The sequence below is a fragment of the Ursus arctos genome, unplaced genomic scaffold (assembly GCF_023065955.2).
Source record: "Ursus arctos isolate Adak ecotype North America unplaced genomic scaffold, UrsArc2.0 scaffold_12, whole genome shotgun sequence".
NCBI classification, from domain to species: domain Eukaryota; kingdom Metazoa; phylum Chordata; class Mammalia; order Carnivora; family Ursidae; genus Ursus; species Ursus arctos.
The window spans coordinates 14,697,765-14,720,904 of record NW_026622786.1 but is presented as its reverse complement, the minus strand read 5'-3'; the positions used below and the strand labels follow the sequence as shown (position 1 = coordinate 14,720,904).

General features: G+C 36.1%; 1 protein-coding gene across 1 annotated transcript; it reads right to left on the bottom strand.

Annotated features, from left to right (window-relative positions):
• Window positions 1-578: 578 nt before the first annotated feature.
• Window positions 579-21,993, bottom strand: LRIF1 (ligand dependent nuclear receptor interacting factor 1). Its single transcript, XM_026484577.4, has 4 exons — window positions 21,532-21,993; window positions 7,567-9,076; window positions 6,108-6,380; window positions 579-4,718 (listed from the first exon to the last, which is right to left on the bottom strand). Exons 1-4 carry the CDS (start codon window positions 21,597-21,599, stop codon window positions 4,281-4,283), a joined length of 2,289 nt encoding a protein of 762 aa, XP_026340362.3. The 5' UTR covers window positions 21,600-21,993; the 3' UTR covers window positions 579-4,280.
• Between the last annotated feature and the right edge of the window lie 1,147 nt (window positions 21,994-23,140).

Sequence of the window (23,140 nt, the reverse complement as noted above, 5' to 3'; positions counted from 1 at the left end):
ATAGATAGTATGCAGAAGCATTGATGTGTGAGAACTAGAGGTCAACACAAGAGTATACACATAAAAGACATACTGAGCCATGTAAGAAATCATGGAGAAGGTAGGGTATCAGCCAAAGAGACAGAAGGAGCAGCCAATAAGGAAGTAGGAAAACAAGAATATGCTGCTTTAGATGCAGAGTGAAAAACACATTTCACTGACAGACTGATAAAAATTGTCAAATGCTACTGACAGGCCAAGTAAGATAGAGACTAAGAATTGACATTAGATTTAGCAAATTTTTAATGTTTTTGGAGACCTTAAAACACAGTTTTAGTGGAGTGGTAAAGATAAAACACTAACTTGAGGGAACTTCAGAAAGTAAGAGTTTGAGACCATCAGCATAGACAAACTTTGGGGATTTTTGCTGTAAAGGATTCAAGCCACATTTCAGCATAATGGTATATAATATCAGAAGAAATTTAGGTACTTGATTTTATGATCAACAAAACCTTAATATAAAGCAGCAGAAAAATCAAAGGAGAAAGCAGGCTAAAACAAACAGGTAAGAAAATGAAATGGAAGATGAATGCAATATATCAGGGTGATTTTAGTTGACTTTATTTTATTTAACACTGATATATTGTTTACTATGTGTTAGACACTATTCAAGGATTTATAAATACAATTCATTTAATTTTCACTTCTTCCAATCCTCAAAATTCATGACTGTCCTTTTTTCCAACCTTTTTTTTTATTTTAATGTTTTTTTATTATGTTAGTCACCATATAGTACATCCCTGGTTTCTGATGTAAAGTTCGATGATTCATTAGTTGCGTATAACATCCAGTGCACCATGCAATACGTGCCCTCCTTACTACCCATCACCAGTCTATCCCAACCTTTAAATGTACTCAGACACGAACCCACAATTTTACCCTCTGTTTAAACCATCTCCGTAAGTGATGTTATTCAGACCTATGACTTCAAATATCTATTTACTAACAGCCTTTAATTATGTATTTCCAACCTAAAGGAGCTAGAAAAAGAACACCAAACGAAGCCTAAAGCCAGAAGGAAATAAAGAGCAGAAATAACGATATAGAAAAAACAAAAAACCACAAAAACAAAAACAACAATAGAACACATCAGTGAAACCAGGAGATGGTTCTTTGAAAAAAAAAAAATAAAACTGATAAACCTCTAGCTAGACTTATCAAAAAGAGAAACGATCCAAATAAATAAAATCACAAGTGAGAGAAGAGAAATAACAACCAACATGACAGAAATAAAAAAAAAATTACAAGAGGATATTATGAAGAACTATATGCTAATAAACTGGGACAAACTGGAAGAAATAGATAAATTCCTAGAAACATATAAACTATCAAAACTGAAACAGGAAGAAACAGAAAACTTTAAGAGACCTATAACCAGCAAAGAAATTGAATCAGTAATCAAAACTCTCCCAACAAACCCAAGTCCAGGGGCAGATGGCTTCAAAGGAGATCTCTACCAAACATTTAAGAGTTAATGCCTATTCTTCTCGAACTATTCCAAAAAATAAAAAAAGGAAAATTTCCAAATTCATTCTATGAGAACAGCATTACCCTGAAACCAAAACCAGATAAATACACACACACACACACACACACACACACACACACACAGTATAGGCCGATATCCTTGATGAACATGGATGTAAAAATTCTCAATAAAATACTAGCAAACAGAATCCAACAGTACATTAAAACAATCACTCTCTGTGATAAAATGGGATTTATTCCTGGTTTGTAAGGGTGGTTCAATATTCACAAATCAATGTGATACATCACATTAATAAAAGAAAGGTAAGAACCATATGATCATCTTAATAGGTGTAGAAAAAGCATTTCATAAAGTACAACATCCACACATAATAAAAGCCCTCAATAAAGTAGGTTTAGAGAGAACATACCTCAACATAATAAAGGCCATATACAAAAACCCCACAGCTAATATCATCCTTAATGGGGAAAAAACTGAGCTTTTCCTTTATGGTCAGGAACAAGACAAGGATGTCCACTCTCACCACTGTTATTTAACATAGTACTGGAAGTCCCAGCCACAGCAATCGGACAACAAAATGAAATAAAAGGCATCCAAATTGGCAAGGAAGAAGTCAAACCCCCACTATTTGCAGATAACATAATACTCTATATAGAAAACCCCAAAGACTCCACCAGAAAACTGCTAGAACAAATTCAGTAAAGTCACAGGATACAAAATCAACATACAGAAATGTGCTACATTTCTATACACCAGCAATGAAGCAATGAGAAATTAAGCAAAGAGAAACTAAGGAATCAACCCCATTTACAACTGTACCAAAAACCATAAGATACCTGTGAGTAAACCCAATGAAAGAAGTAATTACGTATCTCCAAGCACCAAAATTAATATTTTATAGTGTGATGAGAATATGAAGCTTCAATTTTTATTACTTTAGCTTGCTGTACTTTTAAATTTTCTACAATGCATACATACTGCTTCTTTAATAAAACACTTTAAAATTTTTCAAAGGAGGCAATGATACATGAAATTGTTTTTTCCCATGATAAATGAAGACAACTGGGAGATCTAGCAACATGGAAGTCACTGGTGTTTTTGACAAGATCCATTTTGGTGGAGGAGGAGAAGAAATATCTGACTATGTATAGTTTGGCGGTTCCATAAAACGTTAAACAGAGTTAGGATATGACCCAGCAATTACAGTCCCAAGTATACACTCATATGTCCACATAAAAACTTATACCCAAATATTCATAGCAACATAAAATCCAGAAGCCAAAAGCATAAACCACCCAAATGTCCATAAACAGATGAATGGAAAACAAAGTGTGCTATTTTCATACAATGGACTATTATTCAGCAATTTAAAAAAAGAATTAAGTACTAATATATGCTACAGCCTTGAAAACATTAAGCTAAGTGAAAGAAACGAATCACATAAGAAAACATACTGAATAATTCCTACCATGCTTATGAATTTCCACACGTCCCTAGAGACATAAACTATATTAGTGGTTGCCTAGGGCTGGGGGTGGAGGATCTGGGGAGTGACTGCTAATGGGTATGAGGTTCTTTGGGGAGTAATGAAAATGTCCTAAAATTAGGTCATGTTAATGGTTGCACAATTCTGTGAATATAATAAAAACCACTGAATTGTATACTTTTAAAGGGTGAATTTATGGTAAGTGAATTATCTCAATAAAACTGTTACAAGAAAAAAAAAACAAAAGGCAGGAGAATTTAGTTGATCAGTTTGCATTTGCTCTGCTCCCTTCTCAGTATGTATAGGGTTTACATGTCCTTACTTCTGGAGATTTGTCTTCTTTCTCTTTCTTTCTTTTTTTTTTTTTTTTTTTTTTTGGTAAACTTTTCCTTCTTCCCATTAATCCCTATCCCCACACAATTCCCAAAGTCTCCAAAGCAAACATAATCAGACAGAAAAATGTTTGCCTCCATTAAGAAAAAGTACACTTTACAATTTTAAGAAGTATTAAATGTGGCCATTGTTCAGATTTACTTTTCACAGTTACATATGTACATATTCCAAAAAAGGAGAAGAAAAAGAAGAGGAGGAAGAGAATGAAAAGCATTTATCTAGGAATAATAGCGTATCACTTTAAGCAAACAATACATTATATAGCCTGGATTTGAAAACCCATTTTGGATTACATAAAACTACTTTGTAAAAGCCACAGAACAAGTGTCCCTCACTCTGAGAAATGTTTGTATTTTTAAATAATACTGTTATAATACATTTTCTTTCATGAAATTAAAAAAATTTACAACAATGGTATTATTTTATGGATACAGACTGAGTACATATATAAGCCCATTGGCAAGGCTAAGCTTAGAGCTGATTTCCTCCCTTGCATTGTATAATTCAGTAGTATACAATAATTATCTACTGTTGGAATACCACCTGAGCGGTTCAGCTAAAGATGCAAACAATAAAAAAAAAAACTTGCACAAATATTCAAACTTTGGGAATTCTAATTAAAATAATAGAAAAATAGAAAATATTTCCTTCCAAAAAAAGGTATCTAGACAAAGATTCAGATACCCCATGTAGATTATTCACAAGAGTCATGTGTGAATCAACCTTTTTTGTAGTCCTTAAATAAAATTTAATCATTAATTGACAAAAAAACAAGTTTCATATTCAAAGACACTTTCAGAATGCATCTATAATTAACCTAATGAAAAAAACACACAGCTATTTCACTGCAGTCTTTAAGTATAACAACATTTATTATTTTTGGTGCATCTTCTTACGCATTTCTTCAAGAGCTGCTTCTTTCTCTCTCAGCACCTGCTTAAGTCTTCTTATTTTTTCATCTCGAATAGTTTCTTCTAATTCTGGTGGCATCATGGGGAAAATATCTTCAGTATAACTTTTATTAAAGGAATGACTTTGCTCAAAAGCTGCATTTGAACTCAATGTGCCTTTTTCCTGGTTCTCAGGGGTACAGCGTTCAACCTCAGTTCTCTTTTCTTCTCTGGTTTTGTTGCGGCTTGTGAGAATGTTATGGTGTGATACACCCGAAGTTGGTAAAATACTGTTGACGAGTTGGGAACTGGTGACATCAGTTCCTCCATTTACAGCTGTGTTATAAACACTCTCAGTTTTTCTCTTCTTTGTGTGATCCATCTTCTTACCGGTTTTTGCTTTTCTTTTCTTATCAAAACCCTGTTGTTATGTTAAGATTCCAAAAGAAAAAGAAATTATTGCCACATACACAGTGTGCTCTCAAAATTTAACAGGGTCTGCAGGTAACAAATACTTATTAAATTCAACTCAACAAAATATACTGAGAACAACTACAGCAAAAAATTGTTTACCACTGTACAGTACTAAAATGAACAGCAATGTCCTAATAATATTCACAGAGAAGAAATTGCTTAATTCACATTTTCCTGCTTAAGTATTAGATGTATTCATCTATCACCAAAATATAACAGCCATTTGTAAAGAATTTGAGAAAAAGAATTGACTTAATTTTTTTCCCCATTTCCACAGTAAGCACATATGGAAGATTTTCACTGGGAAAAGTTCACTGGTCTCTGATCTAAAGTTCATGATTTTAAACAGTATAATGATATATTTCTTTTTTTTTTAAAGATTTTATTTATTTATTTGACAGAGACAGCCAGCGAGAGAGGGAACACAAGCAGGGGGAGTGGGAGAGGAAGAAGCAGGCTCCCAGCAGAGGAGCCTGATGTGGGGCTCGATCCCAGAACACTGGGATCACGCCCTGAGCTGAAGGCAGATGCTTAATGATGGCACCACCCAGGCGCCCCCAATGATATATTTCTTTTTTTTCTTTTTTCTTTTTTGATTATTTATTTATTTATTTGACCGAGCCAGCCAGCGAGAGAGGGAACACAAGCAGGGGGAGTGGGAGAGGAAGAAGCAGGCTCCCAGTGGAGGAGCCTGATGTGGGGCTCGATCCCAGAACACTGGGATCACGCCCTGAGCCTAAGGCAGACGCTTAACGACTGAGCCACCCAGGCGCCCCCCAATGACATATTTCTAAGTGGAATAACAATAGGCAAAGTTATAGGGATGTTTCTTTTCATCATTATTGACCAAGTAGAGTTCTTAAAACGTTTGTATTAAAGGTAATACTGCAATGAACATCTACATGCTTATATTTTCCCTACATTTAGATTATTTACATATAGTACCTCATTAGTTTTTGATGTAGTGTTCAATTATTCGTTAGTTGTGTTTAACACCCAGTGCTCATTGGATCATGTTGGATTATTTATTTTAGATAGGGTCTTCAAAATAGGATAACTAGTTTAAAAAGTTATGGGCATTTTCTTATAATTTTTTGATGAAAAAAATAAACAGGTGAATAGAAACACTTAATGCAACATCTTTAATTAACTGAGGGTGTATTTTTACCTTTGTATATATGGTTCTTTTTAACACTGATTTGGTATAATATATATACATATGCAAATTTGATAACAACTATCATTCATATTAATGTACAGACTAAAAAAAAACAAAACAAGAAAATGCATTCATGAACCTTTGGAGTAACTACAAAGGACACGAAAAATCTATTACCTGTTTTTTCTTTTCTTCCTTCACTATCAACTCAGTCTCTTGGTAAGTATCACTCTTCACCAAACTGCTAAAGGAATCAAAACCTTCTCCAGAGCCCAAATGATCAGGAATCCGAGTAAGGCATACTCTCAAATCTTTAGTGAGACCAAATATTTTTTTAAATTCTGCATCATTCTTCAGATATGATGCCTTATTGCTTCCTCCTTGGGAATAGTTCTTGTCATTTCTTTCTTGAGTAACTTTTTCTAATGTTGATGCCATTTCATTCTGGATCTGGAATTAGGAAAACAAAACACACAAACAATACTGCAAATTACTCAAGCTATTTTATCAGACTGGCAACTAAATGTTCATCTCATCTTTCTTAAAACAACATGCTCTAAAGTCCTAAATGGTTGATTTGCATTACCCTTGCCTTACCACCCACACTTGAAAAAATGAATTTAACTGAGTACAAACAAACTATTCCTTTAAAATTTCTCCTTTATTTTGCTTTCTGGCAAACTAGATTCTTTCTAACTAGAAAGGTTAACAGTTGATTCTCAAACTGAAATAAGAATACAGACTAATGACAAGTTAAAAATAATCTATAAAACATTAGTTGGAAATTGTAGTCTTCTGGAAAAGTCTTATGCCTTTAATCGATCTTATACTTCAGAATTTATCTCCTTACATATCTAGAATTCAATGAATTCCCTACCGAAGGGGAGAAACACTGACATTATTAAGTAGACCTCTACATAAGGAAAGAGTGGGCACAAATACTTAGCACAGACACACATATCTTAAGTAGAACATAATGGTAACTATGTGGATATGTTGAATAATTGAAGAGTCAGAAAGGGCTTAAAACAAAAGAGGGAAACTTGTCTACTAAAAAAAAAAAAAGATGTTGATAAATCCTATTTCCACAAATGACTGAAAGGTACTGATTAGCCCCATTCTATCCCTTCTACTATCTACCTAAAAAAATTGCCAGATATCTCCCTACCATCACAAAACAAACAAAAAACCCAGCTCTCCTAGATGCATAATACTGATCTTTTCACATACTAACATTAATCTAGTAAATATAGGTAGGTACATATGTATATATATGTGTACACATGTATATATACACACACACACAGAATTTTACCAAGCTTTGAATTCACATTATCTTTCACCAACTCTTCTAAACCTTGTTGCTGAGTTTTTTGTTTGATTTTGTTTTAAAGATGTGGCATGCTAAATGATTTAAGAGAAAGATACAGCTTGGACTCTATTACCCTCCTCAAACATTTCCTTCAGATAAAAGCTTTGACTTAATAAACATTCATGTGTGTATGGTATTTGTGTGATGGCGTGGAGGATGGGAAGGGGGGGGAAGAGGTATCATCGGTAACTAACTTCGAGAAATAAGAAAGAAAAATTTGCTATATAGATAGATAAAAAGAACACCCTGACATGGGAAAATTACCTTTGGTTCTTGGTCTCTGAAAACACACTGTTGTGAAGTAAGAGTTGTTGCATCAACAGAGGAACTTATTTTCTCTATGCTCTGGATGATAGTTCCTTTTCTGGGGGCATTTTGTACTGTACTAAATCCATCTGGAAAGGCTGGCTTTGTGAATAAAGTCTTACTCTGTTTTAAGTAGTTAATGGATTGATTCATATTATGTGGGTTTGGGGTAGAAAGAGATGGTTTCTCCACTTTTTTATTCTTCTCTGCCCTTAGATTGATCATGGAAGCAGGCTGAATATTTGAAAGTGATTTTGTCTCCATCTGGTAAGATTTACTTTTAGCCAAAACAATATTTACAACCTCTCTGGATATTTCTGTGACTGGACTTGAACTCACTATTTGTGATGTATCTTTTCTTGGTGGAATATCAGGAGAAACAGAATTCTGTTGGTCAATTTGTGATGGCAAAACATCTGTCCCCTTTCTAGCCAATAGATAGACTTTCCCATTAAACATAACCAAGGCATTATCTTTAATAGGCATACTTTTGGATTGTGTCCCACTAGGACTGACAGCACTCAATGATGGCATATTTATAGTGTTATCTCCCAAACTTTTCCTATCTACAAAAGTTTTTAAAATCTTTGAAGCCACATTATTTGAAGACTTAACAGGAACAAGAGATGGAGTGCAAGGCTGTAGCTTTTCTTGAAAAATCCATTTCACAGGAGCAGCTTGAGAATGCTGACCACCTTTTAATTGTGTCTCTTTAGCAACATTCATTGGAATTTGTGTGGTATTTAGTATCATTGGCTTTGCTATTTCTGTAACAGGTTTTGGGTAAATGTTTTGAAAGTTCTTGGTAACTACATTTTTCACTGTATTTACAGGAGATACGTAAATAACGGTTGGTATTTGGGAGGCCTCAACTGTTCCTGAGGTACTTGTGGTTGCAGTTGCAAGTATCTTTTGCTGAACTGAAGGAGGCAATGAAGACGCTGGTACAGATTTCACTTCAGCATGGGCAGGAATCTGTAAATGATGCCCAGAAGGCAAAACTGGAGACTTCACAGTCATTGGAAGACTCTGAGTATTTACTAAAATATAAGGTGAATCATTTTGTGTTGAGGAGTGAGAAACAGCAAATGTTTGCATGGTGAGTCCATCAATTTTCACACCATGACTCTGAACTTTAGAAACTGATGAGGTAAGAGTTTCAGTTCCCACAGAAGTAACTCTAACTTTTTCTGTTGTATCTACTGTTCTTGTAAGAAAATAGTTTGAAGAACTGGCTGGCTGAAAAATGGGAAATTGAACTGATGCACTTGTGGAAGAGCTGGAAATCTGAGTCTGAAAAGTAACTTGAACTGGGCTTCCTGTATTCCCTTTCAAAGCATCAGACATGACTGGAGATTGAACTAGCGGTATAAGATTTCCAGAAGAATTAGGAATTGGAAGTAATTGCAGAAGATTTTTTCCATCCGAGCCAATCGTCTGAACTACTTGGTACATGCAGCCTGAAACACTTAAAAGAACATTGAGTAAATCAATACAACATACTAGACGGTATATACATTTTATTTAAAAACAAATATTTGCAAATATTATTTTAAAAAGATAAAAATTTATAAAATATGGTAAAAATATATAATTTGTCACTTTGAGTTTTCAAAGTGAAATATTGCAAAACAAAGATTTTGAAGTAGAAGAGATAATCAAAGATATGATTGGCTTTGATTTAGAATTTCTCCTATGATTAGGCAATGGGTAAATTAGACTTTTCTAAGGTTTTACCCTGTATAAAATTATGCCTATTAGAATATTTTCCTCTTAAACTATTAGCATCCTCCCTTCTTTTTTTACTTGAATTTTCCTTTTGTCTTCCTCCTTCACTCTGATTGCCCAGGATTCTCATTTCACCTCCACTTATGCTTATTCTATTTCCCTCACTCTTTTCTGTCCTCATTCCAATCAATCTGTTGTGCTCTTCCCACTGACAATGACTCACAAGTCCTACTGTCAGCCATCCTTCCTTTGCTTAAGGCATCTCCTATGGTGATACCTTAGTGTGCCACATTTTCTGAGACTAAATGGAGTTACTCATGTAGGAACCATTTTCTTCCTTGACTTATTGTTTCAGCACATTTGAAGTTTGGTGCTAAACACCCCTTGGTATGAGAATTATTCACATTAGTTTCAACTGCCTGTCAATCCATATACACAACAGCAACGTCATTTCACCTAAAGGGTTTTCAATAAATGTGGAACACACTGGAAATTTTTTTTAACCTAGCCAATTTTGATCCTGATACTTAGGAGCTATATCTTCGTACAGATTGTCTGATTTTTAAAAATCCAAAATATACCAGTCTCTGTTATATAAGCAATTAGTTGTAGATTTCTTCAATACAGTTATCTCAAGTTATTTATGCCTAAAACCACTTTTCAATTCCTGGAAAATACCAAGTTCTCACGGGACTCAGAGTAATCACATATGCTCTCTCTCTACCTAGGTACCCCTCTCCTCTCCCACCCACAGAACTCAAGTCTCAGCATAAATAATACTTCCCAAGAGATACATTTTCTGACCACTTTAACTATCTTTGCCTATCTTTCGTAATTAGTGTATAATATTATACCTGGTAATTTCCTTCATGGTACACATCACAAGTTGTCAATATACACTAATCTATTTGTTCACTTGCCTATAGACTGTCTCTCATGCTAAATTCTAGCAACATAAATGCAGAGTTCACGTCATACTGACAGTATGATCTTATATGACTAAGATCAAATGAAAACAAAAATTCAAGACTAATAATAATAATAATTAGAATTCTCAATGATATAAAGGTGTATTTTACTGCCCACAGGTATTTTTAAAATCTACATATTAATAAAAATCAAAGCCAAAAATCCTATGCATTCTAGGAAGCCCTGGAACTCAGTTTTACCTTTCTGCAACCCAAAATAATATTACATCCTTTTAAATATTTAAAACCGTTTTCTGGCCACTTGATAGCGCTTCAAAATGTTAAATTTACTTTTAGCAAATTAAAAGTTAATCTCTAAAGAGAAGCATGAATACAAACGTATGAATTCTCCCTACCCCCAAAAAAACATAGAAAAGGCCTGAACTTATTCAACTTTAATTTATTCAACAAAAATTTACGTGTCTGTTATGGTTCAGGCACCAGGATCAATTATGGGAAAAGTGTCAGTAAACTACAGCCTTCAGCCAAATTCTGCCCCCTCCCTGTTTTTGCATAGCCCACAAGCTAACGTTTTTTCTATTTTAAATGGCTTTTAAAAATCACAAGAATAGTATTTTGTTATCTGTGAAAATTATGAGATTCAAATATTAGCATCCATCAATAAAGTTTTATTAGTACACAGTCACACTCATCTTTAATGTACGGCTTTAATGTACGGCTGCTCTCATGCTACAATAGCAAGTTGAGTAGTTACCCCAGAAATGATCATATGGCCCATAAAGCCTGAAATATTTACTATCTGGCCCTTTACAGAAAATATTTGCTTGTCTCCAAGCTAGTTCAACCCACAACCCCTAAAAGAACTAAAACTGTTGGTTACATGGACATGTAAACAGGCAATTATCATCAAGTGAGATAAATGATACACTATATTTGGATGAGAACAAAAATGCTTGCTCCTTTTCTTAAAACGTTCTGTTCCCAAGGCTTCCTAGATAGGACATTCTCCTACTTCTGTAATGATTCCTTGGTTGTCCTTGTCAACTCATCCTACCTGAATCAATCTTCAAATGTTGGAATTTACGAAAGCTTAGACTGAACTTTCTTTCTACTCTTAAGCTTTTCCCAATTATTTCTTTTATGTGCATGACTTCAATTAAATTACCATTTATACAGCAACAATTAAAAGATCTGCATCTTAGCCCTTTTGAAATTCAGGCTTATATATCCACTTCCCTCATGAAATTTCCATTCAGAATCTCAGCTGCACCTTAAAACTCAACATGGCCTTTTCAGTGTTTGGTTTTTTTCTTCCCCTATGATACATGGTGTATCATCTATCTTAGATGCCTAAATCAGAACAAGCAATTTCCTGCTTTCTAATCATCTACATTTAATCTATCACAAAATTTGGTATTATCTCCTAAATTTCCCTTAATCTTTTCAATTCTTTCCAAACTCTCTCTCTCCATTCTAATTCAAACAAACATCATCTCTGGCTTGGACTATTACAGTAGCTTCGGAACTGGTCTCTTCTTTAGCCACATCCTCTCCCTTTAAAAGCTTTCATCACGTTAAAACTGACCCTTCCCTGCTTAAATTCAGCAGCTTCCCATTTTCTTTGAGCAGTAGAAAGAAAACCAAGAGATTTTGATGCAATGGAAGCCAAAGGAAGAGAGTTTCAAGAAAATGGGCAAGTCTATTTAAAAGTTTCTGAAAGGCCAAGTAGCATGTAGATTAATGTATAAACTGGCATGAGGGTCACTATGGCTTAAAAAAAAACAGTTTGGTGGAGAAAAAAAAAGTTGCAGAGGAGTTAACATGAAGAAAGGATATTAAGATAGAAGGCATGGGCAACTCTTATGAACTCTGACTGCAAAAGGTAAGATAAAGACTGGCAAGTAGATGGAGGATAAATGGGGTCAAGAAGGGATCTGTTTTCTCTTTTTTAAGGTGAGATGAACCAGAGACTATATTAGAGCTCATATGAGTTATCAAGAGGAAGAGGATAAAGAGCTAATTAAGTGTAAGATTTGATAAGTAGATAGGACATGGGAACCAGGAGACAGGTAAAGGAATTGAACCTTGAAGACAGGTGGAGAAATATCTTCTTCCATTGGCACTGAAAGAATAGGTTAGGCACATTTGCAGTTAAGTTTATACCTTTGATGTCAGAAGGCTGAGATAATTTTTTTAAAGATTTTATTTATTTTATAATAATATTTTTTATTATATTATGTTAGTCACCATAGAGTACATCCCTAGTTTTTGATGTAAAGTTCCATGATTCATTACTTGCGTGTAACACCCAGTGCACCATGCAATACGTGCCCTCCTTACTACCCATCACCAGCCTATCCCATTCCCCCACCCCCTCCCCTCTGAAGCCCTCAGTTTGTTTCTCAGAGTCTATCGTCTCTCATGCTTCATTCCCCCTTCTGATTACCCCCCCTTTCTTTATCCCTTTCTTCTCCTACAATCTTCCTACTTCTTATGTTCCATAGATGAGTGAAACCATATGATAACTGTCCTTCTCTGCTTGACTTATTTCACTTAGCATTATCTCCTCCAGTGCCGTCATGTTGCAGCAAATGTTGAGAAAATGTTCTTTTTGATAGCTGAGTAATATTCCATTGTATATATGGACCACATCTTCTTAATCCAGTCATCTGTTGAAGGGCATCTCAGCTCCTTCCACAATTTAGCTATTGTGGACAATGCTGCTATGAACACTGGGTGCATCTGGCCCTTCTCTTCACTATGTCTGTATCTTTGGGGTAAATACCCAGTAGTGCAATTGCTGGATCACAGGGTAGCTCAATTTTTAACTTTTTAAGGGACCTCCACACTGTTTTCCAGAGTGGCTGTACCAACTTGCATTCCCACCAACAATATAGGAGGGATCCCCTTTCTCCACATACTCTCCAACAAACAAAAAGGCCCCGAATCACCAAGGAATTGTTGAAAAGGAAAAACAAAGCTGGGGGCATCACATTGCAGGACTTCAAGATGTACAACAAAGCTGTGATCAGAAAGACAGCATGGTACTGGCACAAAAACAGACACATAGACCAATGGAACAGAATAGAAAACCCAGAAATGGCCCCTCGGCTCTTTGGGCAACTAATCTTTGACAAAGCAGGAAAAAACATCCAGTGGAAAAAACATCAGGTGGAAAAAAGACAGTCTCTTCAATGAATGGTGCTGGGAAAATTGGACAGCTATATGCAAAAGAATGAAACCTGACCACTCTCTCACACCACACACAAAGATAAACTCCAAATGGATGAAAGACCTCGATGTGAGACAGGAATCCATCAAAATCCTAGAGAACATAGGCAGCAACCTCTATGACATCGGCCAAAGCAACCTTTTTCATGACACATCTCCAGAGGCAAGAGAAACAAAAGAAAAAATGAACTTGTAGGACTTCATCAAGATAAAAAGCTTCTGCACAGCCAAGGAAACAGCCAAAAAAACTAAGAGGCAGCCCACAGAATGGGAGAAGATATTTGCAAATGGCACTACAGATAAAAGACTGCTATCCAAGATCTACAAAGAACTTCTCAAACTCAATACACAAGAAACAAACAAATCAAAAAATGGGCAGAAGATATGAACAGACACTTTTCCAATGAAGACATACAAATGGCTAACACACACGAAAAAATGTTCAAAATCATTAGCCATCAGGGAAATTCAAATCAAAACCACATTGAGATACCACCTTAAGCCAGTTAGAATGGCAAAAATTGACAAGGCAGAAGGTTGAGGTAATTCTGATCTAATGGCTTTAATTTTCCTGTGAAAAGGACATAATGTCATCTGCTAAGAATAGGAGCAAAAACAGAAATTTGAGGAGAATCAAAACGATCTGAAGCAGTCTGGGAGAGAATAAGTTCACTTCAGAAAATATTAGAGTCATCAGACAACGCCGATGGCCCAAGGATATGGGTAGTGATTATGATTTTATAGTGAGACCAATCTGTGCTTTTGTGATTTTCTTTCTTACACCAGGTATAAGCAAAGTAAAAGCAAGTCCCTGAGTTCATCCAGGGTTGAAGTGGCTTCAGAAGAATGGTGCAAAAAAATCAAAGAGGAACAAAAGAGCTTAGGATATTGGTAAAAATTATTAAAATGATGAAATATAGAATCTAAACAGGAGGAGAAGAAAATGAGAACACAAAAGGCAATGGTATAAGCAGAAAATAAAGGGATTATTGGACTGGAGGGCCAGATAAAGTTAAAAAACAGTCAGAGTGGGGTATTTAAACAAGTAAGCTAGAAATACTGCAACTGGTGTTTAGAAAAGAGAATGCCTGAATCAAGAATTTCATAGATGCAGCAACTGCATCTGACAATAAGAATTACAGAAGTGGATGGATGGCGACATAATGAAGAATAAGACCACCAGAGAAAAAGAACTTTGTACTGAAAGACTAGATGACAGAAATTATCCATATAGATGCTAAAGTCACATAGGATTAGAGAGATGATTATGACCTATGTTCCAAATGCAGTGGCAGGAAGTTGGAAGATGATGCCCACGGAAATCAATTAAGACCACCTACCAACTTCCTGTCACTGATATGCCAGAAAGTTGTCTAGAAATTCACTCTCTTTTGCAGTCTATTTTCTTTCCCATTATTCTACTATATCTCATTCTCAAAGATAATCAAATATTGTTCTCACAGTTAAATCTGTCTTTATCCTCATTGTCTAAGTGCTCCCTACCTAAACGGACATTGCTAGCTAACTGCGCATTGTGAACCTCTACCAAATATGATTTCCATTGGGCAATTAGCTTGTTTTTCTTATTGTTTCTTTTCTTCTTCATTTTCTGCATTTTAAGTATCCAACTATGACTGTTCCCCAAAGCACAACTCTTGAGACTGTTTCTCCTTCAAGACATTCTTCCTTAAAGATTGTACCAACTATTTCCACTATTGCGTCAATTGCTTCAATGATTTCCTTTGCAATAATGACTCCCACAGTTAAATCCTTTATTCCTGTTCCCTAATATTGACCTCAATTCCATATTTGTGTTGTTTCACCATTTTCACGTTTAATACCATGACTTTTTTTTTTTTTTAAGATTTTATTTGTTTATTTGATAGAGAGAGAGACAGCCAGCGAGAGAGGGAACACAAGCAGGGGGAGTGGGAGAGGAAGAAGCAGGCTCCCAGCAGAGGAGCCTGACGTGGGGCTCGATCCCAGGACTCTGGGATCACGCCCTGAGATGAAGGCAGACACTTAACGACTGAGCCACCCAGGCACCCTATGATTTTTTTTTTAAACCACGACTTTAAAGTTAAAATTACTCTCTACTGAAAACTAGTACTCTAATCCTACCATCCAGTCATCCAGTCATAAGTCAGCACTACTATTTCCCAAGTCAATTAGGTTTTAAATCACCTATTCATCTCTGACTTACCTTTAGCACCCTTCTTATTTACCTTTGATTCACCCAAAGCATCTTGTATAGATGCTTACAAAGGGTAAACATTCAATAAACGCATAGTGAATGAATCAGAGTCTGTAAAGTTTTTTTCCTTTTTACAGTTCTTACTCATTCTTCTCTTTCACCACTGCCACTTCTACTACCTAGATCAGACCTGCAACACCTTGTGTCTAGTCCTCATTATCTCACCCCTATATTTCGCTTGACTTTTAAACTAGTTTTTCTGATTTCAGCAACTATTATAATGCATCTCTGGCAGGTTAAATCATTGTTTTCATCCCGTTACCTCCTTTCTCAAAGTTCCAATGATTCATCATTGCCAATTCAGCTTGACTTGAAAATCATCTAAAATCTAGACCCAACCAATCCCTACAACAGTACCATCTATAACTTCTCAACTTAAGATCTCTGATCTTCCCAGAAAGGTCTCTTTACTATTCTTGATTATCCCAAGTACATTATTTACTCCAAGTATTCTTCAGGTTATTTTTTCTTTTCTCCAACAATTTAAAACATAGCTATAAATTGAGAATCAACTCCATCTTCTCCATAAATATTTGCAAGTCCCTCAAACTCACATTATTTTCTTCCAACTTAAAATCCCCTAAAGGACTCCCACTGGTGCCACTAATGCTAGGAGTTATATAATACCTTCTATATAATGTCTTCTAAAAAATAAGAAAAATTTTGTTTTTCTTACAGAGACTCTATCAGTTACTTTGTAATTTTTCTCCCAATACCAAGTATAGTATGCCCTCAAAAAACTTATATAAGCTCTTTCAAATCTCCACTTTAACGGAACTATCTCAATACCTTTTCTTTAGTCTCCTTTTGTTTATTTACATACTTTTGTCAATGAATCTGTCAATAACATCTGGCTCACAGATTAGAAGCGTCAACAGAGCAGACTTTTTATCATGCTTTTATACTTATTTGCATATGGGAATACACAGGGTTAATTGGTATGGTTTTTAAACAAAGGACACAGGCTTCTGATACTTCATTCACATACTTCATTATATGGCCTCTGTGTTTTTGCTTTACAGAAAACATTTACATTGCACAAACTATTTTCAAGTCTAATCATTGATTCTTTCTCTCTTCTCTTCCTTTCCCCTCCAAAAAAATGAAGGAAAATACAGCTTCTTCTGTGTCAGTATATCAATAGAGATTCACATAATCTACCAGAGACCATAAGTTCCTTAAGGGTAGGTTATCTAATTCATATGTATATCCTCTACACCTAATACAGCAACTGGCACATTGTAAACAATGTTAGCTGAATTAACTCCACCTACAAGTCATCATTAAAAAACCAAACCAAACCAAGACACACCACCATGATTTCCTACTAGCAAATGGAATGAGTTCTAAAATTTAAACTGGAATGTAGAATGCTAAGGAGAGAAATAATAAATCAGGGTGGAATTCACACTTCTTCAATTAATATCTTTTTTTTTCGCATCTAGAAAAGACCTTCCATTTAAGAGAGTAACTATAACTAAAACCTTATGAGGATTCTGTTTCTTAAAAGACATATTCGGCTAGCTAATGTTAGAACTAAAATTAGAATCAGATTCTGCATCCCAGGCTCTGGTTTGGTTACTTAAAAATTTAGAAAAATCATCAACGTGCTAGTTACTTTAAACCAGTTGGTGTTTGAACTGAGAACTATACTGCAAACACAATAACAGTTTAAGACTTAAAAAAAAAAAGTGAAAAGAATACATTAGAAAGTTCACAGGCTTCTAATCTTGGCTCTTCCAATTGTTAATTAATTTGAGTAAGTTTACTTAACTTCTTTGCATGTTTCATTTGCAAAATGAGGACAGTAAGACTTGCTATGAGAAGTAAATGAAAAAAACTGACTGGAGTTATGCTAAATTCCCAATATATGCTAGTTATCATATTCCATTAAAATATACAATTGGTGTCCAAGAATAAGTAAATGAATCAGGTAGTTTTTTTGACAATGTAAGAACCTGAATAAAAAGGTATGAGAACTTTAATAAAAAGTACCTTAAACATACTTACATAACTTTTGACATTTTAAATTATTCTAATATTGACATAAAACATTCACATATAAGAAACAGAATGATAAAAATTTCTCAGACTAATGAACATTTTGCAGATATTTTTGCAAAATATATTTTTTTCAACTGCTAGACAAACTTTTTTCCATCTATCTATGATTTAACATTATGTTCATACACAATATACATAATGTAATAACATACAATAATATATATACATAATTGTATATATAATAGATACATTATTTTAAATAGTTGTCATTAACTCTAATTCGGATAAACAGCTCAGCAATGTGGGTACTGCCATTATGATTTTATAGCTGGAGATTCAGTAATACTAAATAACTTATTCAGAATTACATGCTCTCTTCGACAATCCCATCCACTTTCTTGAATTTACTTTAGCATAAACCAAACCAAGCCCACTGGTGAGGACACTCATTTTAGCTCCCAATTTAAGAACAAAGGATTAAGTGCAGACAGAAGCCAGTTGCCAGTCACATCCTAATTCTCATTATTGTGAGACATATCATCACAGGCTTTTATTATAATACCTCTACGGTGATGACTTAAGTCTCTATTTTCAGCTCTGACCCTGCCTGAGTTTCAAATTCAAATACCTCTCCAATTATTTTTTGTTTGGTGTGATTGCCTCATCTCAATTAATTTACCAATATCTATACAGAATATCTATCCAGAAAACTGGCATTATAATCCATCCCCTTTTCTTCATGCTAATTCACTGACAAAATCTGCCTATTTTCCCTTCTGTATTTCTTTGAATCCAACCCTTACACTACATCAGCCAGTTCAGGCCCTCAAAAGCTCTGAAAGGACAACTTAAATAAAATCTTTATATGCCTGATCCCTTACTCCCAAATCCACACTGCCATCAGTTATCTAAAATCCACACAGGAACATGACAACCTTTTCTTAAAATCCTCTGAATGACCCCCAGTAGATGAAGTCTAATCTCTCCAGCAGAGCAAACCAAACCCTTAAGAACTATCTATTTATCCTGCTTGTAGTACAGAATCAAACAAAAATACTGACTCCTGGTAATAAGTCATACTGGTGCTTTACTTACCAGTTCCCTCTTTGGGCATAGCCTGCATTCATCTTTAATTGAATAGCTGACACTTACATTCCTGAACTCAGAAACCTTTCCTACATTTTCCTTCCTCTATGCTCTCACAGCATCCTGGGCATAACACTATTTAAAAGTGTTTTACATCACCTCCCCCTTGACTATAAGATTTTTCATGGGCATGGTTCATATACCCTTCTTTAGTCAGTCTCTCCATTTAGTACAGTCTACCATGGAGGCACACAGTGAATGTTTTTTAACCAAATGTTTGAAATATACGGATAATAATGGTAAACTACTATATGAACCTAGATTGCTTTAACTCCAAAGCTTACCTTCTTTCTACTATACCATTCTAACTCCTGCTTTGCTCTTTTTTTTTTAATGTTTTTTTATTACATTATGTTAGTCACCATACAGTACATCCCTGGTTTCTGATGCAAGGCTCTTTGTAAATAAAGCCCCAATTTAAATAAACTGAATGCCTACCATCACAAGTATCTTCCAGATTTTTCCTTTGTACTCTAAGATTAAGTTTGATTCTTATTACTTTATGCCCTGATTAAAGATATGTTAAACAATAAACATTCTGCAAAGCAATAATGAACTTTATAAAAAGAAAGCAGCAGTAACTTAAGAAAAATCCAAGCATCTACAGAAAATAAAATTATATACGCATTTTAAGTTTATGAAAATGATTTAGTACCATCAAAATGATCAGAAAAATAAGGAAACCAAGCTTCCAATAAATTAAAGAGCTGACATTAATCAAATGATTTTTAAGTTATACTTGTACGTCCTGCAGATTGTTACTTACAAAACAGAACAGAATCAAATATGCAAGCAATAACCAAAATAAGAGTCAAATAGCTTCAGAAAAGCATCTGGTAAATGTTCCAAACATGTGATGTCAAACTTCAGTGATTTGAAGAAATAAATGCATTAGAAGATGATGAAAACAATGCATAAACCAAAGAGTTAATGAACTTCCAATGACTTATGAACATAACTAAAATATAATTCAATTTGTAATGTTTTTAAAAATGCCAAATACAGCTAACCAAAGGCTTAGAAAATGGATAAAAGAGTTAAAGTACACAATAAATAAAAACGCTAAGTCCTTATTCTATCTTATTTCTAATATTGAAAAACAATGCAATCCTAAAACAAATTGCGTTAAGTTAGGGTGAGTTAGAGGTCATCAAATATCCAGATACCAAAAGAAGGGAGAAGAAATGAACAAAGTAGTTCTACTTTTTCGTTATCTATACAGAGCACTATCTCTGCCTCTCCCTGCAGCTTCCACCAAAAGTAAACCAACAAACGTTATACGTACACACAAGCTGGCTCTTTTTACGATTTGAAATGCAATGGTTCTTTCTTGGCAGTTCTTCAATATTGTTTTGGTTCACCGCATTCGGTGATCATTTCTTCTTAAAATATTGTGCGTGCTTTTTCGGTCGTTATTACAATTCCGTTTTGCATCTACTTGTAATTAAAAGAAACCTACTTCTTGGGCTAAAATTTGCACAGAAATAAACTCATATTCTCATAATAATAATAGCTAACATGTAAGTACTGCTTTTCTTTTTTCCCATACTAAGTACTTTACATATACTCATTCTTTTAATCCTTAAAATGTCTCTAGGCATTCTTCGTCAATGGAAAGGGGACTGGAGAGAAGGCACTTGGCTTCACGAACAGTAAATGTCAAAGCTAGGATTAAATTTGGGCAGCCTGATGTTCTTCAAACATAAATCCTCTTCCATGAATTTTACATCTCAATTTCCATGCTTTCTTCACATTTTCCTTCTGCAGAGACCCATTAAGTTTTTCTTCACCACTTATTATACATCCACTAACCATCGAGTCTACAACGTAAAATATTCGATCTTCTCTTACAGTTTTGTTCCTATTTTATTTCATCTTGACTAACATAACCTTAAAAAAAAAACAAGTACTGACTCAGTGATAAACTATTCCGTAAATGTGCAACTAAGCCTTTTTCAGAAATACCAGATCTCCCTATGTCAGAGTTCCTCTACAGAGACATCCAATTAGAGACGGCATTCTCATTACACCTGCTTCAAACACGCTGTTCCAAAGGATCGATTTCACATGAGAATTACTCTACTTTTCTTTCTTTGCATATAAAACTATTATTTGAAATTAAAAAAAATCCATTCCCTCACTCTATCAATTTTTCAGTTTCTAAATTCATATGCTCATCTACTACACAAATTTTTCCTTTCCTTTTTCACTAACTCTCTTAAATAATAGCTATTTTCACTGAAGGTACAGCGCCACCTGGGCTGCACTTGCTATTCCGTGCTGGGCGCTGCGTGTTTTTCTGCGAGTGCGCGCGAATCTTCCAGAAGGTTTTAGTCACACAGGAGCGTCGGCCATGTTGATTTTCCTCTCCCGTGGAGATCTACTCTGTCGCCTACGAAACTTGAGACGCTGGAGGCTGCCTGCGTCAGGCTCTGAAGAGGCTTTACGTTTCCAAGAGAAGCGCGCTCTGAGGGCTCTGAGTGGCCCAGCGACGAGCCCTGCAGTCGCTCCCACTGCGGGGTCAAGCTCATCTGACTCGCGGAGCGTCCCGAAACGACGGCCGACTGGGCACCCTGCTAAGAGGTGGGCGAGGGGCAGGTGTGTCGAGGGAGATTCGAAACCGGTACTTACCACTGCGAGGCGTTGCCTGACTTTTCCTCTGCGGGTTTCAGGAAGACCCTCTGTAGGTTATTGGACATTTTAGAGGGGTGGGAGGGACCAGCACATCCAGGAAAGTGGGCAATGGGGGGCCGAGGTCCTCCAAAGGGCGAGAACCTGAGCGAAAGAATGTTGGGCGGGAGGTGTCCCGGAGCAACTAAGACAGGTTCGAAGCTGAAACGAGGGAGTCAGCAGGGGCTAGAGAGGGCGTATTCCCAGCCTTCAGAAGGAGGCGACGCAGCCACCAGAAACCGGAAGAATCAAGGCGGCTGACGACGCCGCTGGGGCCCTAGCCTCTGAGAGGAGCGGCCCGAGTCTCCGCCCCCGCGAGCCTAAGACTTCTCTCCGGAGCCATCCGGAGTTAAGACGGAAGGCGTGGCCTTAATGGCACCGCCCCTAGCAATGCCGGGTCAGTGGAGAAGACCGTGCCAGGCGAGCTCGGCCGACCCCGCCCACCGAAGCCGCCAGCCGGGCAAAGCTACGTTAGCGGCTTCCGGTATCGTCACGTCCGGTTGCCAAAGTGACTGGCTCGCTAAAGCACCGCCCTTATGATAGGATCCAATCGCAAGTGACGCTTGTTATCTCTTCTTCCGGATCAAGTAACGAATCACAGGAGAATATTCTCAAGATACCTACGCAAAATAAAATGTTTCCGGGGTCATTCGTAAATTTTCTGCGTATGTGTTCGCCGCTAGTGTAAGTTTTTCTTTCCCGCCAGTGCTTTAAAAAACGTCGGAGGGCTCTCTTGGACTCGTTGTGCACTGGTGGTGTGTGAACCTTTTAGACGCTTGCCCGTAGCCAGGGCTGTATTTCTTGGGCTTTCTCTTTTTTTTCCCTCTTTCTTGGAGCTTTGCCTCTAGTCTTAACCTTTACTCCTCCTCACGCTCATCTCATTCCTCAGTTAAAATGATTATTTATGGTCATATAGTTAATTCATTAATTCTCCAAAAGTTTCATTCTCCATATAGATCTTTTTTTTTTCTTTTGCATCTTCATTTGGATCTCCAGAGTTCTTTCCAGAAGTTTCTTGATTCCTATTGAATCACATATGTGAGAAACGGGTTAAGTCTCTGGCTTAAAGAGTAAACATTCTAGTTCAGCTGGGGCTAGAAGGAGGTTGTGGGAGCAGTGGTTTAGAAGATCGTTTTAGCAGGTATAGGCAATAAAAATGAATGTAAACTGGCTCATACTGACTGTTCAAATTTAGGAGGCTGGCATAAGGTGGCCAATTCAAAGGTTTGTGTTCACCCCTTTTTTTTTTTTTAAGATTTTATTTATCTATTTGGCAGAGAGGGAGCCAGGGAGACAGGGAACACAGGCAGGGGTAGTGGGAGAGGAAGGAGCAGGCTCCCAGCGGAGGAGCCTGATGTGGGGCTTGATCCCAGGACTCTGTGATCACGTCCTGAGCGGAAGGCAGACGGTTAAGGACTGAGCCACCCAGGTGCCCATATGTTCATCTTTTTAAAATGTTGGTTATTCATTCCCCTAACTCCTTAATGAGCTAATACTGATTAAAGAGCTTAATGTCCTGACACATTAACAGAAAGCAATACTTTTTAATTGCTGTTACTCTTTGTTAAAA